The sequence below is a fragment of the Rhincodon typus genome, chromosome 5, assembly GCF_021869965.1.
Source record: "Rhincodon typus isolate 14 chromosome 5, sRhiTyp1.1, whole genome shotgun sequence".
NCBI lineage: Eukaryota > Metazoa > Chordata > Chondrichthyes > Orectolobiformes > Rhincodontidae > Rhincodon > Rhincodon typus.
This window is the reverse complement of record NC_063336.1, coordinates 45875262-45890650: the sequence shown is the minus strand read 5'-3', so window position 1 is coordinate 45890650 and position 15389 is coordinate 45875262. Positions and strand designations below refer to the sequence as shown.

Below are 15389 nucleotides of genomic sequence, written 5' to 3'. Positions count from 1 at the left end.
GTTGATGAATGGTTTGAGCTGCTTGCGGGAGCACGAGGCCTCACTGATGCAATTATCTATACAGCGGAGGAAGAGGTGAGGAATGGTGCCGGTGTAATGGTGGAAGAGGGACTTTTCCACAAATCCTACAAAGAGACAGGCATGGCTCGGGCCTATACAGGTGCCCATGGCTACTCCTTTGGTTTATAGGAAGTGAGAGGAATCAAAGGAGAAATTGTTGAGAAGTGAGGACCAGTTCAGCCAAGCAAACGAGAGTGTCAGTGCAGGGGAACTGGTTGGGCCTACAGGAGGGCACAAAGCAGAGGGCTTTTAAGCCCTCTGCATGGGGAATACAGATGTACAGGGACTGTACATCTGCCCCGATCAACCCATTGTGTCTGCCTGCTCCTGCTTGACTGAGCTCATTTCCTCCTACCTCGATTCTATTCGTTCCCCTTTGCTCCAGGAACTCCCTCCCTACATGTGTGAAACAACCCACGCCCTCCACCTTTTCCACAACTTTCAATTCTCCAGCCCTCAACACCACAACTCCACCATGGACATACAGTCCCTGTACACCTGTATGCCCCACACGGAGGGCTTAAAAGCTCTCTGCTTCTTCCTCTCTCATAGGCCCAACCAGTCCCCCTCCACAGACACTCTCATTCACTTGGCAGAACTGGTCCTCACACTGTGGGGCAGAGTCCTCATGAATATTTAAGGCTGAGTTAGATCAGTACTTGATCAATCGGGGATTCAAGGGTTATGGATACGAGGAATGTCAGATCTGCCATGATCTTATTGAATGGCAGGGCAGATTCAAGTGACCAAACAGCCCTATTTCTTACGGGCTTATGTTAGAAATGAAAATTGGAAATCTTAGTGATGGCTCAAATTTGTGGTCCGAAGTTCATCACAGGGTCAAATATTTCAAACACATAGATTAAGAGCACACTGCTTTATTAGGCAAAAGATGGCAAACAAGTATACATTGCTACACAATTTTAAAACATGAGTTTAACATTGTGGCTCCTTATAAATTTTATCTTTAATCCTAGTCACAGTGCCTTTATGATCTAAGTAGGGCAAGTGTCAAGAAATTCCACAGACAACACTCCTGGAAGGAAGATGGCAAAGATGAATTTCTTTTGGCTAATATCGCACATTTCCAAAAACAAAAGAATGGCACTGAGTTACTGTTTAAGCTGTCAATCTTTGAATGCTATGTGGGCTGGGGAAAGCCAGAGACAAACAGTAAGAAAATTAAACTAAATTAGAAATAAGGGAAGGAAAAGAAAATCAAAACATGGTTTTGCTCATCACTGATTAGAGTATCAAGGTTTTTAATAACGGGTTTCTGCTGTAATTACCAACTTTTCTGTGGTGACAGAAATACATCAGCTATGCCAAAAACATTGTGGTGCATTTTTGATTGTCAGTCACAATTAGTTACAAATACTGCAATTATTGCATCGATGATTAAACACATGGCAGCTGGTAGCACTTGAGAACAAACAGCAAATAACAAATTGCATGCTCCAAAATCAGGATGAATAGAAAAAGAGGTTAGTCAAATTAATTTTAAAAAACTCTTGTGTTTGTAGAATCGAACCCTGCCTGTTATAGCAGTTTTCTGTGAGAATCTACACTTTAAGGAACATGGGCCTCTGGGACAATTTCCTAACAGGCTTATTTCTAGAGTGGGCCAGAACAGTCTTAGCAAATAGCTTACTTTACTTTTTAGATATATTTAAACTTGTGCATCTGCCATGATTATGCTTATTGCTACATATAGGTATATACATTGTGCACGTTCATCATGTGCTTTTAAACCACCACAGGAAGATAAATAAGCTTTTGTTCCAATAATTCCAAAGCTAGGTAAATCTATATCTGCACATGACATCATTACTTATATCCTTAGTGTTTTCAGTTCATATAAATGTGAAATACAAAGGAGTGCATCAAGTACCCAGATTAAAAATATCATTAGTTCTACAAACAGTTTACAGCATTTTATAACCCTGTTTTGAATTTTCAAGGTCAGAAATCAGATGACACCAGGTTATAGTCCAATCTTTCAGAGTGTAGCCCCTACATCAGGTGAAATGAGAGTGAAGAGCGCACAGACACAGAGTTTATAGGCAGAGACATCGAAAGATCATACAAAAGGTGTGAGTGGATTGTTGAATAGCAAGTCACTGCAGGTGATCAAAAGTGTCAGACGGTGTGAGTAAAGTGTCAACAGCTGAATAACAAGCGAAGGGATGACCTATGATCCAATTAAATGAAACAGAGATGATTACAAAATATTAAAAATAAGATGGTACTGGAGACAAACCAAATGACTGGAATAACATGATGGATATAAGAGTCATAAGCCAAGGGTCTAACCAAAATAACAAGTAATCCAAAACTGTACAAACTGATTAAGGTAAAGAGATCATAACAATTTATCAAGGTGTTGGTGTTAAAACTGAACAGTAAGGAAGATATTATAGACACAGAACAGTGGTGGGGTTACATGTAGCACAACATGAACCCAAGATCATGGTTGAGGCTGTCTTCATGGGTAGGGAACTTGGCTATCAGTTTCTGCTCGGCGATTCTGCGTTGTTGTGTATCTCCGAAGGCCGCCTTAGAGGGGCCGTATCTGAAGATCAGAGGCTGAATGTTCCTTGACTGGGAGGAAACATTCCTGTTTGGCGATTGTTGTGTGGTGTCCATTCATCCATTGTCATAGCATCTGCATGGTTTCGCCAATATACCTTGCCTGCAGCATATAAGATAGACAACATAGGCCGAGTCACATGAGTGTTTGCTGTGTATGTGGTGGGTGGTGTTCTTACGTGTGATGGTAGCATCCATGTTGATGATCTGACATGTATTGCAGAGGTTGCCATGGCAGAATTGTGTGGTGTTGTGTTCGATGTTGTCCTGAAGGATGGGTCGTTTGCTGTGAATGCTGGTCTGTTTAAAGTTTGGCAGTTGCCTGAAGGTGAGATGTGGAGACATAGGGATGATTGTTGCAAGATGCGTGTCATCATGAATGACATTAAAGGCTACAAAGAACATGGCAGTTTTTATGCCTGAGGTTGTGTTCTCCAGCTGAAAATCGATGTCAGGTTAGACAAGGAGTTAGAGCAACTGGGGAACGATCGTGGAAGGTGGGATAATATGTTTTTTGTGGATGAGAGCTGCGCATCACCAATAATGGGTGACAACAGCAGAGATGGAGCAGCATTGGGCCTCACATATGATAAAAACATTTCTGTCCTGCTCAACATTCCATCCAATGTGCAGCTCATCCATCTTACCATTATGTCTGATTATAGGTATTGTTAATCAACCTGTTCAGACTTGTTATGACACATCTTTGGAGCAGGTAGAGTCATAAAGTTATACAGCGCAGAAACAAACTGTCAGTCTAACCTGTCTATACCAACCAGATATCCTAAACTGATCTAGTCTTATTTATCAACATTTGGCCCATATTCCTGTAAACCCTTCCTTTTCATGTACCCATCCAGATGTCTTCTAAATGTTGTAACTGTATCCACCAGCTTGTTCCACACACGAACCACCCTCTGCATGAAACAGTTGTCACACAAGTCCCTTCTAAATCTTTCCCTCTCACATAAAACCTATGCCCTCTAGTTTTGGACTATCCTATCCTAGGAAAAAGACCTTGGCTATATGGGGAAGATGATGGCCTAAAGGTATTATCACTAGACTATTAATCCAGAGAGCCAGCTAATTCCCCCACTCCAATCTTCAGCCAATTCAATTCGCTCCATGTGATATCAAGGAATGGTTGGAGGCACTGAGTACTGCAAAGGCTATGGGCCCTGACAACTTTCCAGCAATACTACTGAAGACTTGTGCTCCAGAACTTGCCACTTCCCTAGCCAAGCTATTCCAGTAGTTACAACACTGGCATTTACCCAACAATGTGGAAAATTGCCCCGGTATATCCTGTTCGTAAAAAGCAGGACAAATCAAACCCGCCCAATTACCACCCCATCACTCTACTGTCGATCATCAATAAAGTGATGGAAGGTGCCATCAGCAGTGCTATCAAGCAACACCTGCTCAGCAATAACCTGCTCAGTGATGCCCACTTTGGGTTCCGACAGGGCCACTCAGCTCCTGATCTCATTACAACCTTGGTTCAAACATGGACAAAAGAGCTGAATTCCAGAGGTGAGGTGAAAGTAACGGCCCTTGATATCAAGGCTGCATTCGACTGAGTGTGGTATCACTGAGCCCTAGCGAAACTGGAATCAATGGGTATCGGGCAAACTTTCCATTGGTTAGAGTCATACCTGCCACAAAGGAAGATGTTGTGGTTTTTGGAGGTCAATCATCTCAGCTCCAGGACATCTCTGCAGGAATTCTTCAGGGTAGTATCTTAGGCCCATCCACCTTCAGTTGCTTCATCAGTGACCTTCCCTCCATCATAAGGCCAGAAGTGTGGATGTTCGCTGATGATTGCACAATGTTGAACACCATGCACAAATCCTCAGAAACTGAAGTAGCCTGTGACCAAATGCAACAAGATCTGGACAATATCCAGGCTTGGGCTGACAAGTGGCAAGTGATATTTGTGCCACACAAATGCAAAGCTATGACCATCACCAAAAAGAGACAATCTAACCACTGCCCCTTTGACATTCAATGGTGTTACCATCACTGAATCCCCCACTATTAATATGCTAGGAGTTATCATTGAAAAGAGACTCAGTTGGACTCAACACATAAATACAGTGACAACAAGAGCAGGTCAGAGGCTAGGAATACTACCGCGAGTAACTCACCTCCTGACTCCCCAGAGCCTATCCATCATCTACAAGGCACAGACTGACTGTGATGGAATACTCCTCACTTGCCTGGATGAGTGCAGTCCCAACAACATTCAAGAAGCTTGAAACCATCCAAGACAAAGCAGCCTGCTTGATTGGCACTACGTTCACAAGCATCCACTTCTTCCACCACCGAAGCTCAGTAGCAGCAGTATGTACTGTCCAGAAGGTGCACTGCAGAAATTCACCAAGGATCCTCAGACAGCTCCTTCCAAATCTTCGACCACTTCCATTGAGAAGGACATGGGCAGCAGATACATAGAAACATCTCCACCTTCAAGTTCCCCTCCAAGCCACTCACCATCCTGACTTGGAAATATATCACCATTCCTTCACTGTCGCTGGGTCAAAATCCGAGAATTCCCTCCCTAATGGCATTTTGGGTCGACCCACAGCAGGAGGACTGCAGCAGTTCAAGAAAGCAGCTCACCACCACCTGAATAGTTGTAAATTGGGAGAGGGTAGTGTGCAGCGGGACCTGGGTGTCCTTGTGCACCAGTCGCTGAAGGTAAGCATGCAGGTGCAACAGGCAGTAAAGAAGGCAAATGGTATGTTGGCCTTCATTGCGATAGGTTTTAAGTACAGGAGCAGGGACGTGTTGTTGCAGTTATACAGGGTGTTGTTGACACCACACCTAGAATATTGAGTAGTTTTGGTCTCTTTTTCTGAGGAAGGATGCTGTTGCTGTCGAGGGAGTGCAGCAAAGGCTTACCAGGCTGATTCCAGGGATGGCGGCATTGACGTATGAGGAGAAATTGACTAGGTTAGGATTGTTTTTGCGCAGTTCAGACAAAATGGGGGCGGGGGTAGAATCTCATGGAGACTTCATAGAATCATGGAATCCCTAGGGTATAGCAGCAGGCCATTCAGCCCATCGAGTCCACACTGACCTTCTGAACAGCATCCCACCCTATCCTTTAGGATGGAGATGAGGAGACATTTCTTCACCTAAAGAGTAGTGAGCCTGTGGAATTCAATACCACAGGAAGTGATTGATGCCAAAACATTTGAATGTATTCAAGAGGCAGCTAGATATAGCACTTGGGGCGAATGGGATGAAAGGTTATGGGAAGAAAGTAGGATTATGCTGTTGAGTTGGACGATCAGCCATGATCATGATGAATGGCGGAGCAAGCTCGAGAGGCTGAATGGCCTCCTCCTGTTCAAATCTTCTATGTTTCTATGTTTCTCAAGACCAACTAGGGACGAGCAATAAATGTTGGCCAGCCAGCGACAACCACATCCCACAAAAATGAATAAATAAAAAAAAACACCCTATCCATGCCCCGCATGATTTTATAATCCTCAATAAAGTCATCCCTTGACCTCTGATGTTCCAGGCAAAAAAATGCTTCAGCCTATTGAGCCTCTTCCTTTAGCTCAAACTGTCCAATCCCGGCAACATCCTTGTATATCTTTTCTGAACCCTTTCAAGTTTAACAACATCTTTCCTGTAGCAGGGAGACCAGAATTGAACACAACATTCTAAAATTGGCCTCACCAATGTCCTGTACATCCGCAACATGACGTCCCAACTCTTGTACTCCATGCAGTGACCAATAAAGCAAGTGTGCCAAATGCCGTCTCCACCATCCTGTCTACCTGTGACTCCACTCTCAAGCAACCTTGCAAGTTTGACATGGCAGCTTAGGTTGCTCAAATAGAATATGTGACCTTTCATTTGTGGGAATTCATGGATCCTGCTGGGCTCCTGGAAGATCACATTTGCAGGATGTGCTCCCAGCTGCAGGAATTTGAGCTCTGGATTTTGGAGATTTTGTAACAGCTAGAGACGCTGGCAGAAATAGTAGGCTGAGAGTTACACGGTGAGATAAGAATAATAGTCCTTGGTATTGACTGTATGGCATCAAGGGGCCCCAGCAAAACTAGAATTGATGGGTATCGGGGGCAAACCCGCTGCTAGTCGGAGTCCTACTGGACACAGGAAGATGGTTGTGTTTGTGGTTGTTGGTGGTCAGTCATCTCAGCTTCAGGACATCTGTTCCTCAGGGTAGTATACCAGGACCAACCATCTTCAGCTGCTTCATTAATTACCTTCCCTTCATCATAAAGTCAGAAGTGGAGATGTTCAGCACCATTCTTGAATCCTCAGAAACTGAAGCAGTCCATGTTCAAATGCAGTTGGATCCAGACAAATCCAGGCTTGGGCTGACAAATAGCAACTAACATTTGCGCGATACAAAGGCCAGGTGATTATCATCACAATTAAGAGACAATCTAACCACCACCTCTTGACATTCAATGGTGTTACCCTCACCAAAAGTCCCACTATCAACATCCTGGGGGTTTACTATTGACTAGAAACTCACCTGCCATGTCAATACAATGGCTGTAAGTGCAGGTCAGAGGCCAGGGATACTGCAGTGAATAATTTACCTCCCAATTATCCAGAGCCTGTCCATCTTCTACAAGGCACAAGTCAGGAGAATGATGGAACACTCCCAACCTGCCTGGATAAGTGCAGCACCCATAACGTTCAAGAAGGATATATCATCCAGCGCAAAGCAACCTACCCAACTGGCACCACACTGTCAAAGGACTTGAACTTGGGCCTTCTCGTCTAGAGGTAGGGACACTGCCACTTCATGTAACAGACACTCAATCCAATTATTTGCAGATTATCTTTAGCAATGACTTTACATCCCGGCTGTCTGTTATCTATCCTTGATTCCTTTCTGTTTTTCATGTTAAAACAAACTCTTGACAACAATATGGGATTGATTTCCTGTTACACACTCCATCAGTCCTGTCAATGCCTCCACTGCCTCTGTGCTGTCAGGATGCTTTACAACATGAAGTCAGGATGAGGCTGTTTCCTCCATATTATTAAACAGTGGAATACTGAGGTCGTCAGGCTGAATTTTACCAGAAATGGACTAAGTCAGTTTGGTGAATTTCATGGAGGATTTCTGTCTGTAAGTGTCATTTCTCACACTGTTCTCCAAACCTCATCACCTATGCATCACACCTTTATGGTGTCACACTCGTCCTGTCTTCCCTGTTACCAGAGGCAGAAATACTTGCTACTGCTGGGACCTCGCATGATCCTCACAGCTGGCACCATTTCTAAACCCAGCTATGCATCTTGATGAATACTGCCAGCAGGAGCTGCCCTCCACCACGTATACAGTGGGAGTGGAACCAAAACAAAAGCTTCTCGGGGCACAAAAGTAACAGGCCTGACATTTCAAACACAAGTTCACATTTGCAAATGTATTGCTATTTAAGAACCAAGCTACACTGGTTACCTGTCCTTGGTGTTATAAACCCTGTCTAAGGGAGTGCTAATCTTTCCCCAAAGGTCAGTATAGCCTAATATTGTCTAATTGTTCAATAGGGGGACTATCACATAATGGAAAACCTTCAAATGTTTCAAAACATTAATTCTTATTCAACAACAGCAAAAACAAAGAAAAACTAAACCAAAGCTGTGTTTGTTTCTGGAACAGACAGGGACTGCTTGACTTTTGAACACCAACAAATTTTACAGTCAATAGGTGATCAGTACACCAAGCTCCCATCGATTGAAACCAGGTACCCTAAACAAAAAAAACCCTAAAAAAATCCTGTTCTGAAGAAGGGTCACTGGAGCTGAAATTCTGCTTTCTCACCACAGATACCACCAGACCTACTGAGTTTTTCCAGCAGTTTCTGTTTTTGTCTTAGATAAGTCCTGTCTGGCATGGCATACCCACACTGCATTGATCTATCACATTGAAGATGATGTTCCTCATGCTCAGTCTCCTTATTGTTTTCCTCTGAATACTGCTTTCACTCTTTGAGCTCTTAAGAACACATTACGTCCCCTATTTGCCTGCCCCTTGTGCACAGCACAGATAGCTAGAGTTATGGAATGAATTTTGTCTGGACTGCCCTGGAAGGGACCCCCCTCCTCCACTGACCAATCCAAGCTTTGGAGGCTGACCTGCAGTAGGGTTATCATAATCTTCAAGAATGGGCTGCATTTTTCCATACCCAGCCTGTGAGGGCTTTTTTTTTAATTCATTTGGTCATGAGATGTAGCATGTATTGTCCATCCCTCGTTGTCTGTTGAGTGGTTTGCTTGAGCCTCCTCAGGGCAGTTGAGAGTAAACCCACATTGTCGTAGGTCTGGAGTCACACGTAGGCCAGACCAGATCTCCTTCCCTAAAAGATATTAGTGAACCAATTTGTTTTTTAAAACCCAATCAACAATGATTACATGGTTTCCATTAGTCTTGCTTTTTAATTCCAGATTGTAATTGAATTCAGATTTCACCATCCACCTCATCTCATCATTTAAAACCTGGCTGGAGAATTGGACGTTTTTCTCCCCTCAACATCTTTCTACTGATTTCACTCCAATTTCCCAACTGACTTGCAATTGCCCAGGGCTGGGAAAATTCCAAACTCATTTTTAATCCTTGCCACAAACTCCATATCCTTGCCCACAGTTCTATTCCTTAGTCAACTGTCTTGCACTGACCCAGTCTGCTTACAATGTTGATATCCCATTAGACCTACAGCTGATCATCTGAATCCATGTCCCTGACATCAGAAAGACCACCTATTTTCATCTCCACAATATTGTTTGCTTGTTTGTGACTCTACTTCAACCAGCTGCTTCTGAGTTAGTCAACCACGGCTGTGTCACCTCCAAACTTGTCTATTCTATTACTGTCCTGGTTATCCGCCCATTCTTTACTTTCCATAAAATTCAACCCGTTCAAGATTTTGTATCCTAAATCCTGTAACATTGCAATTGTTACAATTGCAATTTGATTCAGTAGATTTGTTTTGAAGTTAAAGAAGGCTACAGTGTTGTGGGTGGGAACAAGCCAGATTCTGTGTGAGCAGTCTATGAACTATACAGAATTCTGCAACGAGTACAAAGCTGAGCTGCCTATCCTATTATTTCCAAATGAAGAAATTGATTGTCTTATTTTAATCAACCAATTCAAAAGCCTAAGAAAATACTTATAAAGTATGGTTACCATATAGAATGTCTTGGGTAGGTTAGTTGCAACCAATCTTTCTTTTTGGTAATAGTCTATGCTGCTGATACAATGTTGGGAGGCATGTCCACAGAACATCTCGGGCTGGAGGTAAGTTCAATATTAATAAGGAGTAAATTGAGTCTTGGGATCATTTGTTAGTTTCATCCCATCACAGTAATAATGTCCTGTGGCTTTTTAATGGCCCAAGGTGTCTGTGGTACCACAGTGTTCCTTCCGACGCATTAATGAGGCACTACTATGCTGATTTTGTACGTGTTAAATAACTGACTCGTTGCTGTTGAGATCTCTGACCCACATGCTTTGACCTGTTCCAGACTCATTTTTGTTGGAAAACCATCTGTTATAGTTAGTTGTTTATAGTTGACAATATTTCTATTCTTTCTGATAAGCCTTTTTTGTTAAATCAATGAGGTGAGATTTTAGTTTTCTGCCCATTAATAGTGCTGATGTTGAAATTCCATGATGGAGTGCTGTAGAGTAGCAGTTTAGTAGAGCTGTGAAGAAATCTATGTTTTTTAAGAGACTTCTGATTGTTTAGATCTAATATTCAGCTTCACCATTGACTGAGGATACCTTGATGGATCTGTTGATCTCCCAGGTGTTCTCCGCTGACAATGTCTTCTAGTGTCAATATCGCTGTTAAGCATTTGTCTTCCTTGAAGGATTCTTAGTTTCCTCAAATCATGTCAGAAAAGATAGTTGTATTTCTGAAATAATTAATCCCTTTTTGATGCTGAAACAAAGTATGTCCATGTGATTATTCCACCCTTGCTTGTATTCTTTGGATAATGTTGCCGGTGTATCAGGTTCAGGTTCTCCACGGATGCTGCCAGATCTGCTGCATTTTCCCAGAAATGTCTATTTTTGATTCTGATTTCCAGCATCCGCCGTTCTTTGAGTTTTTTTTAATTAGGTTGAATCATTGATACTAAAGCTGACTGTGCTGTTTTGGAAACTCTTTGAAACAGATGAATTTGCTGAATCAAGAGGTAGAAGATTTCTGCGATTCGGATGAATGACAGATCAGGTTTGGAGCGTCCAAATAGCCCTGCTTTTCTTTTCCTTGATCTCACATTCCTAAATTATTTTAATAAAGTAATTTAGTTTGCACATGGAATTGTCGTGCTTATTTAATAAATTTTACTGGCACACCTTAAGCATGTAGCCATTTTTAAGTGTAAGGATATGCGGTGTTGGCCTAGGATACGAGGTCTGGTGTTCTGTGTCCCTCGGCTCCCACATGGGTACAATACTTGGACCCCCAGCAACATCCCAGTCTCTTTTCTGTCCTCTTCATCCAACACAAACTGTTTCTATGAAAGCCCAGACTATCTAAAAACTCTCATGGCTTCCATCTTGACTTCATCCCTATCGAATTAATTTGGCCCATGGATAGAGCCTTTACTATTGAATTTTTTCACAATTGCTGAGGCGCAATCATATACAAGTTTAAAATAATGCAGCTATCTTTTTCAATCCCAAACAGCTACTCGAAATTTGAAAATAGATGTGTTTTGGAATGAGAAAGTCAAAGCAATATAATGAAAATGAATTGTGCAAGCTAAAATATTGAAAATAAACACAAAATTCTGAAAATACAAAGCAAGCCCATTAGCATTGGAACAAGAAAAGAACAGTTAATGTTTTTTGGTAGACACTCTGTCAGGACTGAAATAAAATCCTGTAAAATCATCTTTAACAGCATCAGGCGATTTAATTATGGCTGCAGCATTACTGAAACCGTAGCATGCTGATTAGACCCCTGGGAAGCAGATAGAATGAAGTGTTAATCTGTGTGATACACTCAATAGGTGAACCTTAGCATCTATGGAGGGCTGTGATTACAAAGGGTGATGTACCAGCATGTGGTCGCATAACCTAACAGCAAAGAAATCAGCTTGATGACTTTAGAGAATTCCAACAGGAAAATGCACCCCGGTTTTAAGCAAATTAAACAATAAGGACACTCTAATTTAATATCTGTTTTAGTACAATCAAATCTGTATGCAAATCTTCAGAATCCCTTACTGATAGACAAGAATGAACATAAAGTGCATACGTGAAAGGCATTTAATTACAGAAATAAATACAGGTGTGTTCAGCTTTGTAGAAGATGGAAAATATAAGAATATGTTTTATGGTGATTATGAATTAAAAGTTTCCTCTAAAAATTAACTTCAGTTTAAAAAATGCTTAAAAATGTATGTAAACAAAAGAAAAATGAAGAGATACATGTTGGTTGCATAAAGTATGGAAATTCATAACCAAATCGTGCTTCAAAGAAACCTTCAAACTAAGTTACTGAGAAACCAACACTGTTGAGTTTGTGTGTGGGCAATGTACTGACAGGGGTGCTTGGATGGGTGGGAGACTGTTCGGATCCTTAAACTTGGTGCCGCTCACTGTACTACCAAAGGGCTATGGTAAGCCTCCATGTACTTATCTAGCTGTAAACCTGTAATCCACTACTAGCTGCAGCCCCAGCCCAGCTCTGCCAATACAGCTACAATGCTATAGGATCTGTGCAGCAATAAGCAAAATTGTTTGGTGCAAAAAATGTAGGACAAATCCAACCTGACTAAATTGCAAAAGTGTTTCAAAATATTATTTAGTGTTGGAGTCTGTAATTGCAGCCAATTGTTGACATTGGAACATTCCATTATAATTGTTTGTAATTTTACAAATGTAGATACAAACGCATTGCTTAAAAATTAAGACAATAATAAATAAGACAGTGGGATATATGTAAATAGATGGAAAGGTAGACTGGGTTCCATTTGGCCACTATACATTAAGAAATTAATAATTTAGGAATAGATCAAAGAAAACCATAAACCTGCCTCTAGGACTTGGGGGTTTGAAATCAAAAATATATTTGAACAGCTTGTTTTATTTGGGAAAATATGATTGAACACAATATGGTCTGTGACTTTTAAATGCTGAGAGGCATGGATAATTTAAATGTAAGCAAATAACTTCAACTAAGCTATTGCCTACAACGTGGATTTAAATTTAACAAGCCTGAAGAAGTTCTAGAAGAGTTTGTGAGGAAACTTTGTTTATGTCTCTTGAACAGTGGATACGTGAAACTTGTTACCAGAGAGAAGTGAAATGTTTTTGTCAATTAACATGGATGATCGGGAGTGGAATTGGAGCTTTTACTGGATAGATATCAAATGAGACTATTGATTACTGACTTCAATGTAGTGGATGCTGGATTTTAACTTTCAAGGGAAGCCACGATTTAGTGGTGGAGATGTGCCTCTAGGTTTAAGAGCTTGTTTCGTTAATTTTAGGGATTAGGGGTATTTGTTAACACTGAATTATATAGCAGGAGATCAAATAAGAGGGTCAGGATCCACAGCCAAATAGATTGTACATTGCGGGAGCAGCTTGTTTGATGTCTGTTTGACAATCTTATAAAACTGAAGTGTTTGCAATCTCCTTCAGATCATGTTGAATGCCCAAGTACACTGGAAATAGGCTTCAAAATAAGTTAAATTACATTTCACTTAGGTAAAATTAAATCTAAAGTACAGTGTGATTGAAAACTTATTCAAATGAATATTTATATGGCCATGTAACATTATGCAAGTACAGTGTTTATTTTGTTCTTTTCTGAACTCGACCTCCTACAATGGGTGAAAAGATTTTTATCGTGAAACAAATGCGATATCAATATATTTTGATTTCCTGTAATATTGTATTTTAAAGTGGATTAGCCGTTCACATTATTAAATAAATGTTCCTCTGAGAGAATTTTACTAATATGTGATGACTAAAAATGCGATGATATAAATAATGACATTAAGAGGTGACAAGTAGAATACCAACAATAAGTTTGTATATGCATCACAGAAACCACAATATTGATATCACAAGTGCAGAAGGAGGCCATATGGCCCATTATGTCTGCAATGGCTCACTGAACATTATACCTAAGTGTCAATCCCCATGCAACCCTGTGCATTGTTTATATTTGGATAACTATCCAATACCACCTTGAATATTGCATTTGAAACTACCTTCACTACACTTCCAGGCAGTACATTCCATACCGTGACTACTACCTGGTGATGCTATGCACAGGCCTTCAGCCCCCTGCAGGTCAAAGTCATCTGGTTCCCCCGCAGGTTACGGGTTCCTTGCTGCATTGACCTAAAGAGATAAAAGTAAAGCTCCTGGTTTTGTTCCTATTCTGTTTGCAACTTAACTGATCACAGAAAAAGGAGTGATGCATATCTTAGAAATGGCCTTGGGTTTGAAGAGCAAAAGTCAGTAGAAGTTTCAAGTTCGGTTGACCCCTCCGGGTCACAGCCCTCTGGCCCTTCCATGCAGGTCACAGACTACAGTGCCCTGCTGTGGACTGTCTTATGGTCTCCTCCAGGCATGGTCACTCGCTGTGCACTATCCCTATTCCCCTGCAGGTCAAGGTCCTATGGCCTCTTGCATGTCACAGTTCTCTGCCCTCTTCAGATCACAGACAATGGCACCCTGTTGAGAAGTGTGTGAATATTGGATGAGGTTAAAATGAGGTTAAGATTAATCTCATCTGTGATACCTCTTGTCCTTGTTGGAATAACCTGCTCACTATCACAGCGTAGACTCACATTTAAATAATGGCAGCTTGGGTGAGTTATTGTAGGACAGTCATTATCATATCCATAGCAATTGTTACTCCATAGCCAGCCTACCATATTTGTACGTTGAGAGAAAGTATGTGGGACATGAACACTAGGTATGAAGAAGTGGATTGAAAATTAACAACACATTGAAATTCTCTTCAATCATCCATGTTCTAGAATTAATATTATTTTTCTCATGGTAGGTGGAGTGACCAACACTGCTCAGTACCAGAACAGACTTATGGTGTATGATCCAAGTCAGGTAGGCACTAATATTAATCCCTATATTATGGTGAAATTTCACTGTATTCATCTTGGGCTTGAAGTTTTGTTAAGACTGAGAAGGTCTTCATATTAGCTAATATATCACTGCAGCCCCAGGTCTGGAAGTCTGGCCGCCAAACTCAGGACACCCCATTGTTTCCCAGGAAAAATGGTGTCAATTTGCTATTTGCACATGTGGTTATGGAGGTAACTGTGCATATTATAAATGGAGCTGCCTTCAGTAAGATATAGTTTTCACCAGTGGAATGCCAAAAACATAACATGTCGGTTTTAGATCTTTAGAGGAAGATCTAAGCCTGCCAGAGTTCTTGGGAAAAGGAGGGTACCTTATTTAATGGATCTAGGGACAGCTTTGCAAAAGGTAAGTTGCCTATATGGGACAGAATTTGGTATATAAGTACGCAGAGTCATAGAGTCATACAGCATGGAAACAGACCCTTTGGTCCAACTCGTCTATGCTGACTAGGTTTCCTTAATTAAACTAGTCCCATTTGCCTGAATTTGGCCCATGTCCCCCTAAATGTTCCCTATTCATGTACTCATCCAAATGTCTTTTGAATTGTGATTGTACTTGCCTCCACCATTTATATTTGATGGAGCTGTCAAACTATTTAGAATTG

At 41.3% G+C, this 15389-nt stretch overlaps 1 protein-coding gene across 2 annotated transcripts in view; it reads left to right on the top strand.

Annotated features, from left to right (window-relative positions):
- Nucleotides 1–15389, top strand: part of klhl32 (kelch-like family member 32) — a 273091-nt gene that overhangs the window by 244913 nt on the left and 12789 nt on the right. Inside the window, exons 1-2 of one of the 2 annotated variants that reach the window (XM_048597004.1) lie at nucleotides 1475–1544; nucleotides 14688–14746. In XM_048597004.1, the coding sequence (XP_048452961.1) occupies nucleotides 1529–1544; nucleotides 14688–14746 (75 nt within the window). In that variant the 5' untranslated portion in view covers nucleotides 1475–1528. Of the gene's footprint in view, nucleotides 1–1474; nucleotides 1545–14687; nucleotides 14747–15389 lie in introns of those variants that run through there. The other variant, XM_048597003.1, reaches the window with a different exon arrangement.